General features: G+C 35.9%; 1 protein-coding gene across 5 annotated transcripts in view; it reads left to right on the top strand.

The window, feature by feature from the left end:
- DPY19L4 (dpy-19 like 4) overlaps positions 1–21,750 on the top strand; it is a 62,105-nt gene extending 40,355 nt beyond the window's left edge. For 3 of the 5 annotated variants that reach the window (XM_082601223.1, XM_082601220.1, XM_082601224.1), the window contains 8 exons: positions 135–293; positions 1,433–1,555; positions 6,931–7,051; positions 9,349–9,405; positions 10,122–10,204; positions 12,758–12,890; positions 16,214–16,372; positions 18,038–21,750. In XM_082601223.1, the coding sequence (XP_082457349.1) occupies positions 135–293; positions 1,433–1,555; positions 6,931–7,051; positions 9,349–9,405; positions 10,122–10,204; positions 12,758–12,890; positions 16,214–16,372; positions 18,038–18,202 (1,000 nt within the window). In that variant the 3' untranslated portion in view covers positions 18,203–21,750. The remainder of the gene's footprint in view (positions 1–134; positions 294–1,432; positions 1,556–6,930; positions 7,052–9,348; positions 9,406–10,121; positions 10,205–12,757; positions 12,891–16,213; positions 16,373–18,037) is intronic. The other 2 variants (XM_082601221.1, XM_082601222.1) reach the window with 2 other exon arrangements.
- The last annotated feature ends 4,144 nt before the right edge of the window (positions 21,751–25,894 follow it).

Genomic DNA, 25,894 nt, shown 5'->3' with positions numbered 1-25,894 from the left:
TTGCTGTTGTAAGTTAACGGATTTAGGAAATGCGTTTAGTTTTGTCTTAGTTTTTACTGAGATGGAAAAAATAATTTTAAGTTCAGTACTTTAAAACATCTGTGATTTTAATATCATGCTTTTGTTTTCTGTAGGAATTTTACAATGAATTGGCTCCTATGTCAAGAATCCCTTCAGGCACCATCTCAAGAATTTTTTTTGCGATTGACACAGTCTTCTTTATTACCTTTCTATATTTTAGTGTTAATTACTTGTTTTCTTTCTATGATTCAAGTTATTTTTAGGAGAATTAAGTAAGTATCTAGGAAAACCAATCATATTACTAACAAATTATGGAAATATATAAAACTTATTTTTAATATCCTTCTAATATTTGTGTGTTTTAGAGTTTCTAATTGAATTCTCTCTTTATCAGTGTGTAAAATATCATTATAAGTTAAGTAGATAAAGTTCAAATTTAAGCTTATACATCTAAATATGTAATATTCATATTTATTTATTTAGGCAGTGCCGGGTTTTAGTTGCGGCACATGGAATCTTTAGTTGTGGCATGCGGACTTCTTAGTTGCGGCATGCATGCAGGATCTAGTTCCCCGAGCAGGGATCGAACCCAGCCCTCCAGCATTGGGAGTGTGGAGTCTTACCCACTGGACCACCAGGGAAGTCCCTGTAATGTCCACTTTTAATGCAGGAATGATATTTAAATAATCAGTTAAACTTTTACAGACTCATTCACTAATTTACTCAGATTTTTTACTTACTGTAAGCATAATTTTTTTTACTTACATGAAACTAGTAGTATAAGTGATTTTAAATTATAAAGTTTGACTATTTAAAAATATTTTTATCAAGCTTGAAAAGAGGCTGTGTGTAGTAACTTAATTTTGAGAACTTAGTAATTCAAATTATTATTTAACTATATTGATTTAGCAATCACTAGTTTAGTGATAATTCATCTTGGAAAAGGAACCTATGTATCTTTTTTATTATATTTCCTGAACTTTCATGTTTAGTCTTTATTGAGGCAGTTGTCTTCAAGCTTCAAAAGCCATTTTCAAAGACTTGGAGAGGGCTTCCCTGGTGGCGCAGTGGTTGAGAGTCTGCCTGCCGATGCAGGGGACACGGGTTCGTGCCCCGGTCCGGGAAGGTCCCACGTGCTGCGGAGCGGCTGGACCCATGAGCCATGGCTGCTGAGCCTGGGCGTCCGGAGCCTGTGCTCCGCAGCGGGAGAGGCCACAACAGTGAGAGGCTTGCGTACCGCAAAAAAAAAAAAAAAAAAAAAAGACTTGGAGATAACGTAAGTTAGGTATTTGACCAGCAGAATATACTTTCAAATTTTAAGAACTACCTATATATTTTTTATGAAGATATTAAAGATCTTTGATTTTTCAAATAAATATTTTCAAAGTAGTAAAAAACACATTTCTTTCAGTAGTGGTAAGTCCCTGAAAGAAACTATTGCGCTTGAAGATGGACAAATTGGAGAAAGGCCAGAAATAATTTATCACGTGATTCACACTATTTTATTGGGCTCTCTTGCAATGATTATAGAAGGGTAAGTGTATATTTGAGCCATTTGTTTTTACAAAGAATTGTCCTTTCTAACGGTAGTTAGTGGATACTTTCAAGAACACATTTATAAAACACTATAAAAACTCAAAAAAACCTTCATCTAACTGGAGTTTAGAGAGGTGTTTGTAGTACAGTGAACCGATATTTACTTATTAATTTATTTGTTCAAAAACTATTGAATGTTTTCCAAGGGCCAGGCATTGTGCCAGGTGCTGGGGGTACAGTGGTGGACAAGAATCTCTAACCTTATGTGACTTATGGTCTAATGAAGGTGACAGATGCTAACCACACAAAAATAAAATTGTAACTTTGATAAGCGAAGGAGAGGTAAATGGTGTTATGAGGGTGAGGGTTCAATATACCCTTTTCTTTGAAGTTTGACTCAGATGAGAAATAAGACATAGGAGTATAAAATGGTTCCGAGCACCCAATTTCAAAGTGGGGAAGAGGTTTCTTCATACCAACAAACAATTCTCTGGACACCAGCTGGGTATCCTACAATTCAACTCAATTTTGACTATCTGCCAGAAGTACCATCAGAATCTACAGGCTTGGGTTCAGTCCAAGAAGACTCCCCTGCTACCTCTTCAGACACCAGTTACAAGTCCAGGATGTCACCTGTGTTTCTGGTGAACTGGCTATAGATCAGAGGTTCCCAAGACCCCCTCCTCAGGTTTGATTAATTTGATAGAGCAGCTCACAGAATTCAGAGAAACATTTTACTTACTAGATTACTGGTTTATTATCAAAGGATATAATAAATCAGGAACAGCCACATGGAAGAGGTTCATAGGGCAAGGTATGGGGAAAGGGCTGGAGCTCTCATGCTCTGTCCAGGAGAGAGAAATCCCTACATGTTCACCAGCCGGGAAGCTCTCTGAATCCTGTACTTTTGAGGTTTTATGGAGGCTTTATTACATAGGCACGATTGATTAAATCATTGGCCATTGGTGATTGAACTCAGCCTCCAGCCTCTCCCCTCCCCAGAGGTCTGGGGGTAGGACTGAAAGTTCCAACCCTCTCAGCACCTGGTTGGCTCCACTGGCAACCAGACCCCATCCTTAGCTGCTTTCCAAAAGTCACCTCATTAACATAATAAAAGATACATTTAAGCTCTCAGCACTTAGGAAATTCCAAGGGTTTTGGGAGTTGTGAGCCAGAAACCCGTGGTCAAAAACCAAATATATATGAGAAATATATTTGGGCCATCTGAATGATTCTGATTCTGATAAAAGTTGCATTGGAAAACTCTTTCATGTGTGACCAAAAGACCTTTGAATATCTTCCACCCCAAACTGAGTTTAGTCCTTAAATTTCAGGCCTTCCCTCTTGAATGGCCAGAGCCTTGGTAAGCCTGCTGCACCTATATACACCCATACTGCAAAAGGAAGATCCAAAATGTAAAAGCCTATAAGTGTTCGTTGAGTATGCTCAACTGTTTGTCACCTCACACTCACAAATCAGATAAATTGCTGCCACGAGGAGGAGCAGTTAGGGTTCTGAAGTATAGGGAGGGGAATAAAAGCAGGGAGAGGTGAAGAATATTGATATAGTATAAGATTTAAGTTTCCTTTAATTATGAATACAGATACAGAATCACAGTCATTTTAGCAGTACCCGTGGTACTTTCACCAACAGAAAGCATAGTTATTTTCTCATTGTATTGGTTTTTTACAGGTATCTTGAATATTGTTTATATACATCACAACTTCAAAATTATAGTAATTATTAGACCTGCATTTAATGTATTAATAAACAGGTACAAATATTGCTGTATTACAAATACAAATTTTATTATTTGATATCAATATTTCAGTATAATTGGTTTCCTTTGTAAGCCCATGTATTTTATGCATTTAGAAATGTTTTCTTATAAGGGGTCCACAGACTTTATCAGACTGCCAAACCCATGACTAGGGGAGATCTCTTTATGGAAACTTGAAGTGAGAATAAGTTTCACTCTAATAGTTAGCAATCCATAGTGCCTAAGTAGGATGAAGAAGTGTACTAATCCATGAATATTTTAAGTGATTCAGGGTTTGAGTCTCATCTTGTTGCCTTGTAGTAGTAGAATTTTGGAGCATGGTTTACCTTTTTCCCCTCCTTCTCCTCCTTCCTCAGTTTTATTTCTCTCTGAAAAAGAACTTTTTGTTATTCCCACCATTCTTCATTGTTGGATCTGTCATTTTAAGTTCAAGATCCCTTTTTTGAAAATGTAATCTGCATTATTCTATCATTGGTCCTTAATTCTCTAATTTACTCACTAGACCTCTAAGACATGATCATCTATTCATGCAGATAACTTGCATGGTCCCCTAGGAGGTACCAGGCACTCTACCTGGTAGGCAGTAGGGATTAGAGAGATATGAAATCTAGTCTTTTTTAATCTTTTCAAAGAGTTCCTATTCTAGATAAGTAAACCAAGAGCTAGAACAAAGTAAAATACTATGAGAAAGGTATACAGAGGGTGCTCTGGTCATTCAGGGGAGAGGTACTAACTCACTTGTGGAAGGTATGTAGGGGAAATCAGCTTAAGGGAGATTTTCTAAACAGGGCCACAGTCTTGAGAGATAGACATTGGCCAGGCTGTCAGTTTTCTCATGTGCGCGCGCACGTGTGTGTGTGTGTGTGTGTGTGTGTGTGTGTGTGTGTAATAATCTGGGAAAAAGAAGTATTCTTTGGGAACCAATACTATGGAATGAATGTGAGGGAAATAGCGAGATACGTCCAGAAAAATAAGCAGGGAACAGATCAAGTGTTTTAAGCAGAAATTTGACATGATCAACTTTACTCTTTTAGGGAAAATCTCTCTGGCAGCAATGATTGAGAAAGATTTGAGGAAAACAAGATTAGAGGAAGATAAACCAGTTAAGAAGGTATCATAGTAGAATCTAGAAGTGAGTAGCAATGGAGATGGAGTAAAGGGGCCAAAACTAAGATATTTGGGAATTGGAAACTAAATAAGGAGTTGCAGGGACTGAGGTGGAGGGATCCTAGGAAGAGTTGCAATTCAGAAACCAAAGGAGGAGTTTTTAAAGGATATGATCAGAGAGAAAAGAAGGTGAGGAAAGAGAGATGAGTGTAGACTTCAAGAAGTCTGGCTATAAAGGGAATCAGAGGCTAAGGCAGCAACTAGAGAGGGGTGCAGTTCTACCAGGAGGGAGAAACTTGTGTGCACTATGGGATGGAAACACTGAGATTGTTCTGCAAACTCTGGCTGGAACTCTAATCATTTAGGGAAGTAGTAGGAGAAAAAACTGAAAAGTTATGTCAGGACCATATTTTAGAGGGCCCTGAAAACCATTTGGGTGAGTTTTCATTTATTTCTGTAGGTATTGGGAAACTAAAGATTTTTGAACAGAACATGTCTTCTCATAGTTATGTTTGAAAAGGATTCATCTGGCATTTGGTTGAATTGGAAGAGAATTTAAAAGTTGAGATGTTAATTAGCTGACTATTGAAATAAAATGGTAAGGAGGGGTTGTATACGAAGAAACCAGTAGATTGGCACAATGGTCCAATGTCTAGAGCAGAGAGTTTGTGTTCCAAGGGATGTCATATACATGTAATTCAATGTGAGTAGTCTCTCCTGGAGTTATAAACCAGACTCTAGTATTGATTCTAGCTGACTGGAAAAATAGGTTTGGTATTTTCTGAAATGGGGAAGTTATTGGTTGGAGGAGATACTGGTTAACCAGAGGAAACGAATGCAATTCCTCTGTCTTAGCAACATGTATTCTAATACATCCAGCTACTTCTCTCAAAGCCTGATTCAGTATTCATTGTTTTAAACCTTAAGTACATTCTCAAATTGGTCCTTTTGCTTTCATATCACCCTAGACCTTATATAAATTTTTTATACTTATTTTCTAATTGTTTCCCATGTGTTCAGTTTTATTCCATCTTAATAAAGCCCTCCCTGAGGGCTGTAGCCATGTCTTGTTTTTCTTTTTTTCTCTCTAGTACTTTGGTCACCCTGAAGTGTATGATCAATAAATTTTTATTAGGTGAATGTTACTTCGTTTTCCCCATTTCATAGCTTTGCTGTTTTATAAAACCAAAATAGTTCACATTTATACTCTGGCCTCATGTGCTTCTAGTCTCTTTTGAGTTTGTCATCAAAGAATATATCTTAGAAGGATCTTATTGTTTCCTTAGTCTTAACTACAAAAGTTATCTGAGATGTTATTTTTCCTTGATAATCTGTGTGAATCAATGACATCCACAAATTTTTCTTTTTTTTTTTTTGTTTTTTCTTTTTGCGGTATGCGGGCCTCTCACTGTTGTGGCCTCTCCCGTTGCGGAGCACAGGCTCCAGATGCGCAGGCCCAGCGGCCATGGCTCACGGGCCCAGCCGCTCCGCGGCATATGGGATCCTCCCAGACCGGGGCACGAACCCGTATCCCCTGCATCGGCAGGCGGACTCTCAACCACTGCGCCACCAGGGAGGCCCCACAAATTTTTCTAAACTCTTCCTCTTCTGTCTTCAGCTTTTACTATCACCTACGGTGATGGGTTTCTTTTGTTTCCTGTACAAGTTACAACTTAAAGTAAGGTACTGCCTTTTATTTGCACAAGTTCATTTTTCTGTACACCTGGATTTTTTATCTTTTTAAGTTAGGGGCCCAATTTTTCAATCCTGTTTTAAAAAAATTAATCTCAAAAGTAATAATGCAGATTGTGTAACAAACCCAAATAATATAGATATGTATGAAGTAAAAAATGAAAATCCTTCCGTCCCAGTCCTCAGAGGTCACAGCTGTCAGCAATATCTTTTCAGATGTTATTTTTTGGCTATACTGCATATATGTACATTAGAAAAAAAATCACCAAAAAACTAGGGTAACAGTATACATAAAATTTTGCAGTTTGCTTTTTTGTTTTTCATAGGGATCTATTATTTAATCAGTACCTGTTGAAGGATAGTTAGGTTTCTTTTTTTTTTTTTTGCAATTAAAATAACATACTGCAATTAAAACCCCACATGTATACATTTATGCTAATATATCTGTAGGCTAGATTACTAGAAATGGGATTGTCTTGGGGTATTTAGAATTTTTATAGGTTCTGCCAAATTACCTTCTGAAAAAGTATAACAGTTTATTTTCTCTCCAAGAGTACAGTTTTACTACACCTCATCTATATTAATGTCTTATTTCATCCTCATTTTAGTAACCCACATGTCTCTTGATTATTTAAGAAGTGAGTAACAATATGTTGCTAAAAGTTAGAGGCTAAGCTTTTTCATTCTCCTTCAACATTGTGGTATTTTCATGAGTATTAGGAAAACTCAGAAAAGAGAAATCACATAATAATGATGTTTATAGGATAGCTCATGTATGACTCTGTCTTTTCCAGCTTGAAATACCTCTGGACTCCTTATGTGTGCATGTTAGCAGCATTTGGTGTATGTTCTCCTGAACTTTGGATGACACTTTTCAAGTGGCTTCGATTACGAACTGTACACCCAGTATTGTTGGTGAGTCATTGTTATTTTGTGTTAAGTTCTTGTTTCTCTTTTAATTATATAAATGGAAACCACATGAATACAATTAAAATAGCATGAGTAGGGCTTCCCTGGTGGTGCAGTGGTTAAGAATCCTCCTGCCAATGCAGGGGACACGGGTTTGAGCCCTGGTCCAGGAAGATCCCACATGCTGTGGAGCAACTAAGCCCGTGCACCACAACTACTGAGCCTGTACTCTAGAGCCCATGAGCCACAACTACTGAGCCCACATGCCACAACTACTGAAGCACACAAGCCACAACTACTGAGCCTGCCTGCTGTAACTACTGAAGCCTGTGTGCCTAGAGCCCGTGCTCCGCAACTGGAGAAGCCACTGCAATGAGAAGCCCGCACACCGCAACGAAGAGTAGCCCCCACTCACCCGCGTGAGAGAAAGAGAAAGCCCGCATGCACCAATGAAGACCCAACACAGCCAAAAATAAATAAATTAATTAAATAAATTTATAAAAAATAATAGCATGAGTAAATCACATTATGATTTATAGGTAGAAAAAAAAAGATTCAATGGCAAACATTTTTTAATAATTTCTGATTACAAAAGTAGGGTGTTTCAATGCAGACTACTTAAAAAATAGAAGGTAAAAATGTAAGTGAATCAATGTGAGAGGCTTTCAAAAATTAATTTTGATAATATTTTTCTCAGTTTGATTTAGAACTATGGTATGTTTTCAGTGAGAATACAATATTTACACTGTGCCTGCTATGTGTAATGTGCTTGCAATAAAAAGATAAATAACACATGATTAGGGGAATTCCCTGGCAGTCCAGTGGTTGGGACTCCACATTTCCACTGCAGGGGGCACAGGTTCGATCCCTGGTTGGGGAACTAAGATCCTGCATGCCCTTTGGTATGGCCAAAAAAAAAACAGATTAATTTCATCAAGTGGATTACAGTCTCCCAGTCATAAAAACAGATAAGAAGTGTTGATAGGGTGCTGTTGGAACAGAGAAGGGCTAATTAATTCAGTTTTTTTAGGGATTCCCTGTTATTCCCTTTGATGTATTCAAAGGGAATAAAAACAGAGGTAAAGAAAAAGCACGATATATTTAGTTTTGTTGGCACATAAAATGTGAGGTAAGAGTGGTCAAGAAATGAGACTGGAGAAGTCTAAGAGGGTAAGGTCATCGAGGTCTTTGAGTGTCCTGTCGTGCTTGGTGTTATCCCACAGGCAGTAGGAAGACATTGACATGTTTATGCAAGGGCAGGAGAGAGTCAGCCTTACATTTTCTCTCAGCTCACCCTTATAGTTCTGTGAAGGATAGGCTTAAGGGTGAAAGACTGGAATCGGGAAGGAGGCTGTCACCCAGGTACAGGCCATGGAGAATGGAAACGATAAAAACTTCAATTGTTTTGAGAGCTCACTATGGGTCAGGTACTGTTTGAAGCATTTCACATGCTATTCAAAGCTTACAAAGACCCTGTTAGTTAAGTTTTATTATCTGTATTTTATAGACAAAGAAACTAAGGCATAAAGTGGTTAAATAACTCACCCAAGATCACATAACTTGTAAGTGTAAGAAAGATGATTCACTCCCAGGTTCTTCTAGCTCCAGTTATTAATACTGTACTACACTGAAGTGAAAAAAAATAGAAGAGTAATAAGATTTGGTGCCTCAGTAAGTATGGGAGAATAAAGAATAGGGAGAAATCATAGATGTTTCTTAGGTTTTGGGTTTGTGTGACTGGATTGTGGGGTCACCAATAGACATGGGACAATAGGAAGAGAACAGGTTTTGGTAGGAAGATGATAAATTATCTCTAATAATAGTCATGTTGTATTTTGCCAGTCTTTTTCCAGAGGAATTTATGCATTCTTATCTTAGCATAGTAGTATATTGATGTATATTGGCTATTTTTCCTGTGTTAATTCATTGTCTTTTTGTTGTTGTTAGCTATTTTCATAGCAGTTCAATGTTTTTTGTAAGCTCTTCATAAGTTAAATTCCTGGAAAAATTGTCAAAAATTGGCTTACTATTTGAAATATTGCGATGTGCATTATCCTTTTTATGTCTGCCTTAAATTTATATTGCAAATATGTATTTCTCACTTTGTCTCCAGCTTGATATAAAATTTATTATTCTTCACCCATCTCACTCTGTGAACTGGGTTCCATGCTGACTCCAGTTTCTCTGACTGAAATTGTTATAACTGTAAGAATATTTGATTGGCCATAGAGTCAGTGTCTAGTACCTCTATAGTACATTCTGAAATGTATTTATCCATAACCCTTTTTGCTTTATCATTTTAGGCTCTCATTCTGAGCATGGCTGTCCCTACTATAATAGGTCTCAGCTTATGGAAAGAGGTAAGAAAATTAGATTTTTTCATAAGATGAAAATATATGTTATCTATAGGTAGTGATAAATTTATATGTGTATGTAGGATACTTATATTGGAACAGTATTCTAACAAAATAAAGCGTGATATACTTAATAATATGTAATTTTCTACCAATAGGAACATGATAGAAGAGGTAAAACATTTTTACTCTGATGCAATTTTCTGTAGTCTAATACTGGTATTAATTCAGTTTACAATTGACAAAGGAAATGGCTGAATAAATTGTATTTATTAGTAAATAGTAAAAAGTATTTTGGCAATCCCCAAATTTAAATATTTATAAAATAATGTAAACTCTTTGGCTTATCATAATGTAACATGAAATTAATTGCCAGTAAACCTGTGAATTATTTGACTTGATCTGAAATTTATTTGTTTGCTTACTTATTTATTTAGTGTGCATGTGCATGAAAGATACAACTGATGATTAATTGTTTGGTTGATAAAATTATGTATTGAGCATAGGCAGTGAATTAACCATACAGTAGATTATTTGGGCTGAGAAGAACTAGCAAGAAACTGAAGGAGAGTAAAGCAATTCATGCCATTTTTTCTGTGAGAACAGTGTTGTAATATTGTTTGTTATAAGTTGGCCTCTTAGTCTTTGGAAGTACTCTGAAACAGTTTTAAACTTTCTAAATACTTACACACAGGTTTTGGGGATTTTGTTTTGTATTTTAGTTTTTTCCAAGATTAATGACAGAATTAATGGAACTACAAGAATTTTATGACCCAGATACGGTGGAACTTATGACCTGGATAAAGTAAGAACTGAACTCCCCAAGACTGTTGTTAAGCTATTAATTAATCATTGAATGCTATTTAATGGATTCAGGGGAAATAATAAATTAATCCTTTTCCAAGTTCTTCTCATAAATCTCGGGATTTTACCCTGTATTTTTAGGGATATTTAGTTTTCATTTAGACATGTAATTCTAATTTTCTAATTGAACTCATTTCCATCAAAATATAGTATTGATACGTTTTAGATATGAAACTCTAGCTGTTAAACATCTAGAAATGTGGAATAAAAAGGAACCAATGTTCTTTTATTTAGATAGTCAAGAGATACTTCTTTTAACCAGAGTTGGAGGTGAATGAGCAGTGGATTTCTAGTCTTGATAACCAAGGTTAACAAGATTTTTAATTTTAACACTCATGCAGATTTTAATACGACAGATGGGCTCTTGGGCCTATAGAAGCTGGGAATTTTAATTGAAACACCTCGTTCCCTCCCCTAACATACATATATAACTAAGGGACCTTCAGAGGGCTACACTGTCAGTGAAAGGATGGACTATCACAAAATAGCCATCAAGTGGTAGAGAAAGATTATAAGAAAGCACATCTTCCTTGGTTTCAGCTCTTGGTCAGAAATAAAGTGTCTCCTCTGAATTTGTAGCAATGCATCTGAATTCACATGTTTGTAGTTTGAAATTATACTTGTCTAATCCAGGAAACCCTATATCAAGAGATTAGCATAAAAAGTGGTTCTGGGATGGTCTGGAGTGCCTGATATAATCCTCAACCCAGGCTACCCAGGATTTCACAAATAAAGCTTCATGAAGATAAGCTCTAAAGTTACAAAACACATGAAGAAACAGTTCAACACAGCAAGAATCAGTTGTTGGTTGTGATAAGCAATAGAAGTAGACTTCTAGCAATTTCTGATAATAAAATTTGTTTGTGTCAGTTTTTGCTGCACAGTGGACTACCACAAAACTTAGTGGCGTACAAACAATAAACATTTGTTATTTTGCACCATTTCAGTGGCCAGCTGAGTAGAAGCAATTGGTAGGATTCTTCTGGCCTGGGCCAGCTCATCTGGGACTGGATAGTCTGGCATGGCCTTTCTCACATGTCTAGACTGGGTAGGTGTCAGCTGAGGTCATGGAGTTGACTTAGCCACATGCTTCTCATTATCCAGCCCAGGTGAGACTGGGCTCATTCACAAGGTGGTGGTTGTAGAGTTCCCAAGAGCAGCAAGAGATGACAAGTCACAAGGTCAAGCATGTTTTAAGTCTCTGCTCAAATTATGTTTGCTGTTGTCCTATTGGCCAAAACAAGTCACATGACAAAGACCAGCGTTTCCTCCAAGAGCATACCTATAGAAAAGAATCATTGTAACCATTTTTCCAACCAGTCTACCCTATGGATAGAGACTATGAAATAGTATGAAAAATTTTAAACACATAGAAGAAGAAACTAAAACTTGAAAAAGGAATGAAACACTCTCAGAAAAGGCCAGGATAATAGGGGTAAAAAGGCAAAAAATGTTTCTAGAAATGAGGAATAGGTTTATAGAATAGGTATATAGAAATGAGAATAATAGGTCTTATTATAAGGTCTCGTTATAATGACACCTCTTGTATGTATAAAAATTATTATTTTTTTAGATCATCCTTAACTACTGCCTATTAATACTTTTTTGTAAATTGTATTTACCTTTTGGAACACTGACTGTATAGCCTTGTGTTGTCATTAACAAAAGAGAAAGTCACATCTATGTGTGTGATTTACCACAGTAGTTTCAAAAACAGCAAAGGCCTGAACATTGGACCTTTTACATCAAATGACTGGACATTTATGTCACTGTGTTGTGATTTTTCTCTTTCATTTTTGTTTCCCCATTACTGGGAGCTCCTTGAGGACAGTGGCTGTGTGCTGACTCTTTATTTTCGGAGCTTGACAATATCACTAGCACATAGTAGGTAGATGCTGAATGTTGAATACAGGAAGGTAATAAATAAGTCCGAACATAAGAGCAGCCCTTTGGGACCTGTCTTGTGAGTGGCATCTATCTGGACTTTGGATTATGATTTAGAGTAGAGAAGTCCTTCATGTGTTATCTTGAGATAGACATATAGGTAAAGGTAGGGAAGGAGCAGGAGGATAGATGGATCTGGAAGGAGTTGGGTTCTGGTGGTTAATATTTGCCAAAGACGAATTTGAGAATTCACAGTATCAGCATTGAATTGTCACTCCCATTACCCTGCATTATTTTTTAATAGCATTATTACCCCCTGACCTATATGTTTATCCTCTCCCCCTGCTCCCTCTTGAAAGCAGGGACCTTGTCCTCCCGCCTCTCTTTTTTAAATATTTATTTATCTTTAGCAGTCTGAACAGTTTCTGGCACATAATAGGTGCTCAGTTTTTTTTTAATAAATCCAAAAATTAAATGAAACGAAAACTGACATTGAAACTTAAGTGTTCAATACATTTTAAGTTGCTTGGTATTTCAGAATTGATATAAATCAGTGATCTAAATAGTATACTTACCTTTTCAGTGTGTGAATCTTTATGGTTCTTTGCAGGAGGCAAGCTCCAGTTGCAGCTGTTTTTGCAGGAAGTCCACAGTTAATGGGTGTGATTAAATTATGCACTGGATGGATGGTGACAAGCTTGCCTCTTTACAATGATGATGATCTTCTCAAGAGAAATGAAAATGTAAGGCATTTTAGATTCTACATTTAGATCATTTTTACTTGACTCCTTAGTATAGTTCTGTAATGATGCATATGTTCCTGGTTAGCTAGGAAAATCCAGACAATTTTAGAAGAGTTAATTAGCTTTAGTTTTAAAAAAGCTGTATAATACATTTAATCAAGAGAGGCCAGCATTAGAATATGAAGTTCTTTGTTTTATGGAAAGTATGGATATGTTTCTAGGAGAAACATTTCATTTCCCATAAGGTTTCAAGGGACTGATGTGTAATATTTTATAAAGGGAAGCATTCTTTTGAGAATATCATTGTTCTCAATCACATTATTGAAGGAAGGCTTTCAGTTACTGTCTTTATACACTTTGTATTCCCAAGCCAAAATTCTATTATTGCTTATAAAACACTGATTTATTTTTCATTATGGGCTACTATTAATAACTTAGTATAACATTAGTATGGTATCTAATTGCTTCTTCTTCAGAGAATATATTATTTTGAATGTTTGGTATGGATTTAAATAGTAACTTCATATCTAAAGGTAATGACCAACTGAACCTGAGTTCTAAATATTCTATTTTTCAGTTGGAGAGAATTTCATACAGTTTTAAAGTATACTCTAAGCTAAGGAGGAAGTATAGCAATATAGAAGTTAGACTCCAATACAAAGGTTAGACTTTAAGCTTTGTGACCTTGAGCAAGTTTCTGAATCTGGAAGTAATAATAATTCTTACCTCCTAGTTGTGAGAATTAAATAAGATAATGCACTATGCCTGGAACAGTAAAATTTAAGTGTTAGCTCATATTAATATGTACTATTAAATTATAATTGTATGTGCGCACACACATTCACATATAACCACAGAAAGTAGAGAGGAGTTCGGAAGCAGGAGCAGTCAGTTCTGCCTACAAAAATCCAAGTCTTCATAAAGGGCATTTGCTTGATCTGGGCTTTGAAGGATGACTAGAAACTTGTTTGGAAAAAGAATATAGTGATTCCAGGTTTAAAAAGTCACATGAGCCTTGAAATTTGTTTGGCCATGAAACTGGAAAATAAAGTAAGGCCAAATTCTGGAGGACCTGGAAGGTCATGCTTAAGAATTTAGACTTACCCTAGAGGCATTTGGGAGTCATCAGAGACCTTTCATAAGCCCAGGAGTGGAACCTTAGATCTGTTTTAGAGTTAATTAAGGTCAGTGAACAGTTGAAGCAGGGGAGAGGTCAGAGACGGGGAGATCTACCTGGAAGTGATTTACCTGAGAGAACAGCTGCCTGTAAGTATTTGCTGCAGTTGAAAAGGTAGTGTTGCTTAGAAGATATACTACTGCATATTCCTAAACTTTACTTTTTGTGGATTTAAACCAACAGACTCTGACATGGCTTTGTTTTCTTTGTTGTCTTTTGATTGGTCTTTGTCCTAATATAGAATTTCAGAATCACTTATAATTAAGTCAGAGCTCTAATTAGGTTCTAATGAAATTTAAACATTTTAGAGTTTTTAGTCTTATGTGACTTGGCTGTGAGAATAGGAACCATTTTTTTTTTTCAAATCTTGGTCTTTCTATATGGTGTCTAGTACATAGCAAGTACTGAATAAATTTGTTGTTAAAATGAAATTCAAATTGAACTCCATAAGTGAGACCATACCATTTGATTTAGACACTGTCTATAATTCATAACATGTGACTAATCTTTATAATCAGTGATTATAGGCCAGTGATTCTCAAACCTGGGAAGATGGTGCTCCCAGGGGACATTTGGCAATGTCTGGAGACATTTCTGGTTGTCACAGCTAGGGGAGGGGTTCCACAGACACCTAGTGGGTAGAGACCAGGGATACTCTTAAACATCCTCCAATGTACAGAACAGCCTCCATTCTGTCCTGACAAAGAATTATCTGGCCCCAAATGTCAATAGCGTTGAGGTTGAGAAACCTCACTCTAGTCTAACAGTAATGTTATTGCCAGCGCATAGAGGTGTTTTTTATAGGCCCCAGTAGTATGTTACAGTTTCCCCAAACTTAAAAATAAGTAAAACAATATAAAAAACTATAAATAAGTATAAGCTGGATAAGAGAGAACCATTCACATGAACTTATTTAACAAAGTGAAATGAGTGAGAAACTTCCTCTTGATTTATTAACATTCTGTGTTCCACAGAATGAGTATCTCTAGCACCTCAATGGACATTGGACCTAAAGTTGCTAGATAGACAGCAGCCATAACATGTAGTAAGCAGCTGCTGAATATTCTGCAGATAGACTGGAATCTTGTGCAATCTAGGTTGCAAATCTCAGTATTTTCACAACAAACAGTATATGATACTTTTGGCCTAACTTTTATGGTTATCCAAGGTTGACATTTCAGAAAACCTGAAAAACGTATTATAAGATCCAAAGCTTATTATCTAATAAGGTCAGCAAAATTGTAATGAAAAACACCACGTAATCAAGACATGAGTTTTAAGCATGCATCCCTGTTCTTTCAGTATTTGTGACAAGGGTCAAATTATTTTTAACCTCACTGACTTTATCTCATGTATAAAATGAGTATAAAATACTATGATACATGGTAATAAAAAAAAGTAATGGAATGATTACAACTCAATAATAAAAAGACAACCCAATTTAAAAAATGGACAAAGGCCATTTGCAACAACATGGATGAACCTTGAGGGCATTATGCTAAGTGAAGTAAGTCAGATAGAAAAAGACAAATATTCTGTGATATCACTTATATATGGAATCTAAAAAGGCTGAACTCATAGAAACAGAAGAGTTGTGGTTGCCAGGGGTTGGGAAGGTTGGAAAAATGAGATGTTGGTCAAAGAGTACAAACTTCTAGTTATAAGATGAATAAACTCCAGGGATCTAATGTACAGCATGGTGATTATAGTTAATAACACCGTATTGTATATTCAGAAGTTGCTGAGAGTAGATCTTAGATGTTTTCCCCCCAAAAAGAAATGGCGATTATGTAACATGATGCAGGTGTTAGCTAAAGCTATGGTGCTAATCATTTTGTAACATATGAGCATATCAAATAAACATGTTGTACACCTTAAACTTACACAATGTTAATATGTCAATTATATCTCAATAAAACTGGGGAAAAATGGGCAAAGGACTTGAATGGACATTTCTCAAAAGAAGATACACAAGTGACCAATAGCAGATGAGTATAAGCTTCCTGAGGGAAGGAATCAAGTCTTAGTGAATATCTTTATTTTCCACAGATAGTACTAAGAACGTAGTAGAGGCTTAATATATAATTTTGATAAACAGAAGTTTTAAATGTCTTTTAAAGTTGTTGTTTTAATTATATTCTTTCAGATCTATCAAATCTATTCAAAGCGATCTGCTGAGGATATTTATAAAATACTGACATCCTACAAGGCTAATTACCTAATTGTAGAAGATGCTATCTGCAATGAGGTGGGAACCATGAGAGGCTGTAGGGTTAAAGATTTATTAGACATTGCAAATGGCCACGTAAGTAACCATTTGGAAAATTAAATTTTTTTGAGAAAAATGACTTTATTTAAACTTATAGAAGTATCTTCAAACTTTATTTTTGGAACTTAACTAAGAATATAATTAAAAGTTATGTAACAGTGAGGGGAGCTTATTAAAAGTAGTTTGAACAATTTTTTCAATGTACAAAAGAAAAGTTGGGCAATTTTGCAAAAAAAAAAGTTTACCAATATCTCGATTCCTTATTTGTTGCCTGTACTTGTGCATGTTCAACATTTATAAACAAAAGATAGTTTGTTTTGAATGATGATTTTATTTTAACATATTATAAAGAGCAGCCGTTTGTTTTGTTGTATTCTCATGTTGAGAAATTTCTTATATTCTTATGTTGAGAAATTTCTTTCAGCCTACAGTGTATACTGTATACCTTGCAACTAAGACTGACAGGGGAGTTTGCCTATCTGGTAATTAGTGTTTGTATAACTGATGATTAGGCACTGGAAAGGGTGCCTTTACTCCTGGGAAAGTTGGGGGTGAGGGATCTTAGGCATAGTGCAGTAGGTCATTCTTGTTTGGAGTGCATATTCTGTTCAGCTTGCAGCCAAGACTTTTTCGGTCCCTTCCTAATTAATTAGCTCTTTGTCATAATCATCCCAGACCAGTTTGGAGGTGAGAAATTAGTTTGTTGGGGTTTTTTGGGGGGCCACGCTCTGCAGCATGTGGGATCTTAGTTCCCCGACTAGGGATTGAACCCACGCCCCCTGCAGTGGAAGCGCAGAGTCTTAACCACTGGACCTCCAGGGAAGTCCCGAGAAATTAGTTTTTATGATTTCCACCTTTCCCTCTCTTCATGACCCCTTAATCTTATAATATAAACTTAATTCTGTTTTCTGCTGCATGTATTTTGAATTTTCTCTGTTGGCACTTGATATCTGTGGTCTTTGGCTTAATTGGTGACAAAATGGAATTTTATTAAACATCAGGTATTCAGTAATTACTACTGTATTGCTGTCTGCTGTCTAGAGCCTTATCCTTCTGCTCTCGGCTACCCTCTTGCTCCATTTTGAAGATCAGGTTACTTCTTCTTTCGTGTAATGCCAGGCATGGACTTAAAGTGAATCCATCCTTTTATTCTTAAAGTTGACTCTCTGACATCTTTCCTAGGCATTAGAATAATATTTAGTATTTTATTATAGAAAACTCTTCAAGCTAGCTAAGCTATCTTAGTGAACCTCATTAAGGTGAAAATGTAAAGGATTGTACTGGATACGTCACAGAAACTTGCTTACTAATGTGAGTCAGTCCTGCACAAGGAGAAGAGTATGAATATACATTAAGAGTATATGTCCATTTCTCAGCCTTGGTAGGCTCCATGATAAGGTTCTTCAGAGGAATGATAGTAGACTATGGAGACATAGCCTTCTAAATTTTAGGATTAAATCTTTTAAAAATTGGAAAACACTTTATACTGATTTCTCAATCTCAAGAATTTAGTGGACACGGTAACTCTTATGAAGAGGCTTTTATTTGCTGAACAATATGAGATGTTTGCTAACCAATGTGAGATAGTCCATGTTTAGCAATAATATTTTTTTCATATAAATATCATCACTTGTACATTGATTGCATTTCTCCTGTAAGCTTAATAAACTTTTTAATATTTTGTTTCATATCGTTTGATAGGTGGTTTGTGAAGAAGGTGACAAGATAACCCACTCAAAACATGGAAGATTTTGTCATGAAGTCAAAATTAACTATTCTCCTTATGTGAATTATTTCACTAGAGTATACTGGAACAGATCCTACTTTGTGTATAAAATCAACACTGTGATATCCTTTCAGTCTTGAAAAATAGCAGAGCCTTCATTTCAAAGACTTATACCACCTGAAGTAAAATGCAATTTTCTTCTACCTACGTGGTGTCTTTTGGAAATCAGAGTATGGACATTTGAAATGTTGCTGCTGCTTTTCCCCTCCTTCTGTTAACTGGATCTAGAATTCTGTGGGGGAAAGAAGATCAAACATTACTGTCCTTTGGTAAAATGTCAAATCTGCCACTCTGCATCATTCCAGCCAGGTGTCTTCCTTATTGCTACATGGTCTTTAAAGATTTTACCTTCTAAACTACTGTAAAATTTTCCTCATAAATCTTCATTCCATCATAACATTAGTCTTGAATTTGAATATGTTCAACGTCAGAGTATATATCTCAAATATAACATTTAATAAATAATGTGATATAATTATAGAATAGAAGGAAAGAAATATTCTTTCCCTCAAGGCAGTTTCTGAAGGTATTTCATGGTGTATAATAGAACTGAAATATTACAATAAAAAGCTAATTTAAATGTTCACTGAAAATTTGTGGCATTTAAATTAAAATGGAAATTATATAAAGGAAACTGATTTTTAAGGATATACATAAAGATATATCCAGATTTTCCATGATACTGCTCTCCTCATCTGCTGCTTATGTAAATGAGTACTTTCTTAGTAATATACAGTGTATGATATTGCATTTCATCACTTTATGACTATTAAGTGGTTAGTTTTTTCACTTATGCCCATAAATTTGATACCAATTTAATCATGATAAAACAGTAACTCTTGTTACCTATGTATTTTTTTTCTTTTCTTGCGGTACACGGCCCTCTCACTGTTGTGGCCTCTCCCGTTGTGGAGCACAGGCTCCGGATGTGCAGGCTCAGCGACCATGGCTCACGGGCCCAGCTGCTGCGTGGCATGTGGGATCTTCCCGGACCGGGGCACGAACCCATGTCCCCTGAATCAGCAGGTGGACTCTCAACCACTGTGCCACCAGGGAAGCCCACCTATGTATTTTTTAAAACAGACATTTAAAAGAATGTTCAAAATTTTAAAATAAGAAAAAAATAAAAGAATGTTGTTTAGGTTTTTAAAAAATATGGATATGGAGTATATATATAATCTATTCACATGTTTTCTATTGAAGTATTAAGTAAAAAATTTTTATTAGAATGAGAATATGAGCAATTAACGTGAGCAACAATTTCTGGAGATATGTGCAGATGCTGTTTAACATACCTCTGCATAGAGGTGTATTTATGATAAAACACAAGTGCTATTATTTATGAAATGATGATACAACCTTCAACATTAAGAACAAAATGACAATTATAATAAATTCAGAGCAGTTTCACAATCTGTTATGTTCCTTTAAGTTAAATGTTTTCATATTTTTAATTATTAATTAAAAGAAATTCTAAATGATTAATTTGGCCTTATGAAGAGATTCAGGATGGGTGTATCATTTTAATAAGATGGGATACCTATTCAGTTTGACCTTATACACCTGTTAAGTGAACAGATTTAAAAATTTTTCACTTGTTAGAGTGCTGTAAAAATTGCAATTTCATTACTCTGAATTACTACATTAGAAAGGAACATCTTTCCATTTTCTTTATTTTCTGTAATATATATTTTAAAAGTACAAAAGCACATGCATTCTTAGATTAGCTCTAAGATGTTTTGTTCTTTTGGAGCTTAAGAATTGTTTGATGGCAGTGTCATATGTCTGGTGCATTAGTTTTATTGGTTCTCATTTCACGTTTTTATATAACTTTTAACAATTAAGATAGCTACAGGCAGGTTATTTCAGGTTCTCTATACATCTTAATAGTGAGTCACTAATATTTAGCTTCAAGCCTTACGAAAATATTACCATAGTTACCTAAGTACACAGTGAATAGTCACATGGTAGTACTTACAATTAGAGGGAGCATGTAAAACAATGTAATTTAAAAGTCAGCTTGCATATTTTGAAAGGGAAATAGAACAACCTACTTTCTACGTAGCATGAAATATTTAATTGAATTTTTATTGATTTACTTTATGATCAAATATGCTGAATTAGTTTTGATTGTTGTATGTTTTTTGTTTTTGTTTTTGATGTATTAGTAAGTTGCTTTTGCTTCTGTCAACTTATTTCTTAAATAAAATAGGTTTGGTTCCGTTTTTAATTGAATTTTTTAAATAATGAATTTTTCACTCAGCATCAGTTGAAAAGAAAAATGTGAACTTTATTATAGAAATAATAATACTGGGTATGAGAGATAAGCTTATTTGCTTCTATTTTAGCTGTAGTTAAAACAATAGTGCTAGAAAACTTTGAGGAGCATTTAATTAATTTCCTTATTTGTAGAGTAACAAATGATTAAGAATTCTGCAAGTAATTCCATTTGGGTAACTTACCGTTGTTAGGTATGACAATAAAGATCTACTGTGAAAGAGGCAAAGTTTATGGGTTTGGGGTAGAAGGAATTTCTCAAAGAAATACAAAACATAAATACTTTGCCCTTGATGTTGCAAAACTATTGAAATAAGTGCCTTAATAAGGAGGTTAAAATAAGAAGGTTAAAAGTAAATAAAAGTTTACTTTTTATTTTCAAAAAAAATTATCCATTTCCTACTTTTTCATAAGAAAAGTTTGGTAACTTTTTCCTCATCATTAAGCACAGAGAAAGAATCCTCACTATGTTATTTTCACTATTAACTTTAATTCATTGGTAAGCAAATCTTTGTTAAGGGTAGTGATGGGATTTCTAGCCTGCTAAATTAATTTATTTAGCTTCTCAAATGCCAAACAATTGAAAAAGTAAAACTTACTTGATAAGGTGTATGGTATTGACTCTACTGGTTTACATTTTCTCTAACTTTGGCATCTGTGTCTCGGTGCTTTTTGTTAGACTGGTAGGGTTTTACAGCCTATGGAGTATGCATTGCCCTTCTAAATTTTTTTCTTCATTACTTTCTGAGTATATACACAGCATGTTTTTTCAGGACATTAACCCAAATTGCTAAAAGCCTAATGTTATGACACTCTTCCGTACAGTCTAGATTGATTCGAGGAAAAGTAGAAATGGAGGTCAAAGTGTGTTACAAGTTGGGGCTGAAAAATATGCTTTAAAAAAATAGGCTGTTAATTTCTTGAAAGGAACAGTGAATAGCCATCTTATTAAACTTTGTTGTTTTGGGGAAACAATTGTTTTTTGGCCCTTTCTATTTTTGAACTGTTAAAACATTTTGTTGCCTTTTGTGGGTAAAAGTAGTGTCTCTCTTTATAAAATTGTTGGGGTTTCTAAAAGTTGTATGTAAATAAATTTCTTGGTAAATTTATTTTAAATTCATGAATATTTAAAGGGCATATATTATGAACTGTTCTGTGTATTCAAGAACCTATTGTAAAGCAAATAACTACTTCCTGATTTACATCTCAATATATTATCTCATTTGTCCAGTTTTTAAAATATACATTCTCTATTTGTTGCTATTTGCTAATAGTTTTAGATCCCAATATGTATTAAAATTACACCTCTGAAAAGTTGCAAGTAAAATTGAACAATTTCTTATTGAAATAATAGCTCATTATTTAGTTTTTGAATGTGTAAAATTAATACTTTAAATAAAGTTAGTTGTGAAAATTGCAAAGGAATGTATTTGGTTCAGCCATTTTCCATCCATTAAGGTTTCTAAGCATTATATTTGTTTTCCATAACAAAAAAAGGGGGGAGCATTTTAGAACCATATTTGCTGAATTTAACATAAAAGCATCTCTGAATCATTTCTGTTTAGAAGTCTCTTAGAATTTGCAACATTCTAATTTTGGTATGTATAATCTTATGTGCAGTTTTTTTTTTTTTTTTTGGCTGCACTGGGTCTTTGTGGCTGCGCGCAGGCTTTTCTCTAGTTGCGGCGAGCGGGGGCTACTCTTCGTTTCGGTGCGCGGGCTTCTCATTGAAGTGGTTTCTGCTGCAGAGCACGGGCTCTAGTTGCGTGGGCTCAGTAGTTGTGACTCACGGGCTCTAGAGCGCAGGCTCAGTAGTTGTGGCGCACAGGCTTAGTTGCTCTGCGGCATGTGGGATCTTCCTGGACCAGGGATCAAACCCTTGTCCCCTGCTTTAGCAGGCGACCTCTTAACCACTGCGCCACCAGGGAAGCCCCTTATGTGCAGTTTTATAAGAGATACACTGAACATCTGACCACTGTATTTAGTGGAATAATAGTATCGAAAAGAAATATGCATTCCATACTTATAGTATAAAATATCTCATAAACAACCCTTTCATATTTTAAATTAATAGCTTTGTACAGCTATTTAACAAAGATGGATACAACTGATTTTATGTATGTTGACTTTTGAATCACATGTACAGCAATGTATATTTAGATTGTGTTCTTCCTGTAACTAAGGCTACATCTTTGCAAAAGAATAAAAGTTAATTTCAGTAAACATAAATCCTTTAAAAGAGTTGGATTATGAACTAGTTTACTTTGTAACATTAAATGTACTTCTATCAAGAATGAAATTATTTCATGCTTAATTACACTCCTTGTTTTGTTTCTATAATAGAATTCTTAGAATTTTAAGTTGTCTTTTATTTATATATGAACCTTTTTTGGTTGAAGCTTTATTGAGATATAATTTATAGACCATACAGTTCACCTATTTAAAGTGTGCCATTGAACACTTTTTAGTATAATCACAGAGTGTGCAACTGTCATCACAATCAATTTTAGAATATTTTCATCACCCCAAAAGAGAAACCCTACACCTTTTGGCTGTCACCCACAACCACTCCGTCCTCAAGCAAATTCTACTAATATGCTTTCTGTCTCTGGACAGAAAGTTCTACTTTGAATATTTCACGTAAATAGAATCATATAATATGTGGCCTTTTGTGACTAGCTTCTTTCATTTAGTATAATGTTTTCAAAGTTCATTCATGTTGTTGCATGTATCCCTTTTTATTGCCAAATAATATTCCATTGTATGGATATACCACATTTTGTTTATCCATTCATCAGTTGATGGACATTCGGGTTCTCTCCACTTTTTTGGCTGTTATGAATTATGCTGCTATGAATATTCGTGTACAAGTTTTTGTAGTTTTAAAAAATATTTATTTATTTATTTATTTATTTATTTTTGGCTGCATTGGGTCTTCATTGCTGTGCATGGGGTTTTCTCTAGTTGCCGCAAGCAGGAGCTACTCTTTGTTGCAGTGGCGGGCTTCTCATTGCAGTGGCTTCTCTCGTTGCGGAGCACGGGCTCTAGGCGCGTGGGCTTCAGCAGTTGCAGCAGCGGGCTCAGTAGTTGTGGCATGCGGGCCCTAGAGCATAGGCTCATTAGTTGTGGTGCAGGGGCTTAGTTGCTCTGTGGCACGGGGGATCTTCCCGGACCAGGGATCGAACCCATGTTCCCTGCATTGGCAGGCCTATTCTCAACCACTGCGCCACCAGGGAAGTCCCTGTGTACAGGTTTTTGGGTAGACATATGTGTTCATTTTTCTTGGATTTATGTCTAAGAGTAGAATTTCTGGGTCATGTGATAACTGTAGTAATGAGGAACTGCCGGACTGGTTTTCAATCCTTCCAACAATGTATGAAGTTTCCAATTTCTCCACATCCTCACCAACACTTGCTATTATCTTTTTCTTCATTATTGGCATTCTAGTAAGGTGTGAAGTGGTATATCATTGTAGTTTTAATCGACATTTCCATCATGTCTAATGATTTTGAACATCTTTTTGTATGTTAACTGGCCATTTGTATATCTTCTTTGGAGTAATGTTCATTTATAAATTGCCCATTTCTAAACTGGGTTGTCTTTTTATTATTGAATTTTAAAGGTCTTTATAATTCTAGATTATAAATCCCTTACTGGATATGTAATTTGGAAATAGAGTTGTCCCTTGGTATCCATGAGGGTTTGGTGCCAGGATTCTGCCCTGCCATGCCCCATGTATACCAGAATCTGTGGATACTCAAGGCCCATAGAGGGTCTCCTTATCTTCAGATTCGGGATCTGTGGATTCAACCAACTGCAGAACATATAAACATAGTATTATATTTATTGGAAAAAATCTGCACATAAGTGGACCTGTATAGTTCAAATCCATGTTTTCAAGGGTCAACTGTACAGTTGTCCCTTGGTATACTCTGGGGAATTCGTTCCAGGAACCCTGCAGATACCCAACTCCCTTGTATAAAATGGCATAAAACAGTCAGTTTTCTGTATCTGGGGGTCTGGCTTCTTCATATTAAACCAATCAATCTAAATCATGGCATGGTTGAATCCTGGGATGAGGAACCTGTGGATATGGAGGGACAATTGTATTTCCTTCCAGTCAGTGGGTTCACTTCACTTCCTGGGTAGTGCCCTTTGAAGCACAAATGCTTTTCATTTTGATTGCATTGTTATTCACATTAGGTGTTATTGATAACAGCGTATTTACTTTGATGTGTTTGAAGTAGATCTCCTTGTATGCATCCTACTTGGAGTTTGTTCAGCTTCTTGGTTATATACATTAAGAGGTTTTTAAAAATCAGTGCTTCCCTGGTGGCACAGTGGTTAAGAATCCACCTGCCAACGCAGGGGACACAGGTTCAAGCCCTGGTCTGGGAAAATACCACATGCCATGGAGCAACTAAGCCTGTGCGCCACAACTACTGAGCCTGTGCTCTAGAGCCCACGAGCCACAGCTGTTGAGCCCACGTGCCACAACTACTGAAGCCTGTGTGCCTAGAGCCTGTGCTCCGCAACAAGAGAAGCCACTGCAATGAGAAGCTTGTGCACTGCAACGAAGAGTAGCCCCAGCTCGCCTCAACTAGAGAAAGCCCATGCGCAGCAACAAAGACCCAACGCAGCCAAAACTAAATAAATTAAATAAAAATTTTTAAACGTGTTAAAAAAAGTTTTTTAAAAATCAAAAGTTGGAAATTCTTATGTTCCCATTACACATATGTTGGTGTGCTTAATGGTGACCCACATTTCTCTGAGGCTCTGTTCAATTTTCTTCAATCTTTTTTCTCTCTGTTCTTGGGATTGCATAATCTCTATCAAGTTTGCTAATTCTTCTGTCAAAATCTACTGTTGAGCCCCTCTGCTGTGTTTTTCATTTCAGTTATTGTGTTTTTCAACTTCAGAATTTCCATTTGGTTCTTTTAAAAAATAACTTCTTTCTCTTTGATATTCTTTGTTTATAGCAACTCTGGATATTGACATCCCCCTGTCCCCTGGAACTTGTTAATTATAGATGGCTTATCTCCTTAGTGTTGGATGGACTGTTTTAGTGATGTCTATTTCCTCCACATTGTGGAGCCTCTGTTATTGGTCTTCAGATGTCACTGCCTTGATCATGTACACATACACTCTAGCATGACAGTGATTTTAGTTAGGGCTCCTTACCATCTCTTTCCTTGACCCTATCCAGCTGTTAAGCTCCACTAGTCATCAGCTGATTGCTCTGTTTAGTTTTCAACAATCCCCTGGGGCATAAATTGCTCCACAATCTGATCCAATTAAATCCTGGCTCCTTTGAAGTGTAGTATTAGGGAACAATGTTTGTGGTTTGTTCTAAAGCTAGGAGGGCTCTTAGCTGTCTGTTTCCCTGGTTCTGTCTGGTAAGCTAGGTGGCCTATGGTTTAGCTGGTATCTCTTAAAAAGCTACCAGCTTCCTCTTAGTTGCTTTCCATGAAAGTATCCATTGTTTGGAGTAGCTT

Source organism: Mesoplodon mirus (genome assembly GCF_964341445.2).
Source record: "Mesoplodon mirus genome assembly, chromosome: 16".
Lineage (NCBI taxonomy): Eukaryota > Metazoa > Chordata > Mammalia > Artiodactyla > Ziphiidae > Mesoplodon > Mesoplodon mirus.
The sequence above is the reverse complement of the archived record's forward strand: the minus strand, read 5'-3'. Positions and strand labels throughout refer to the sequence as shown.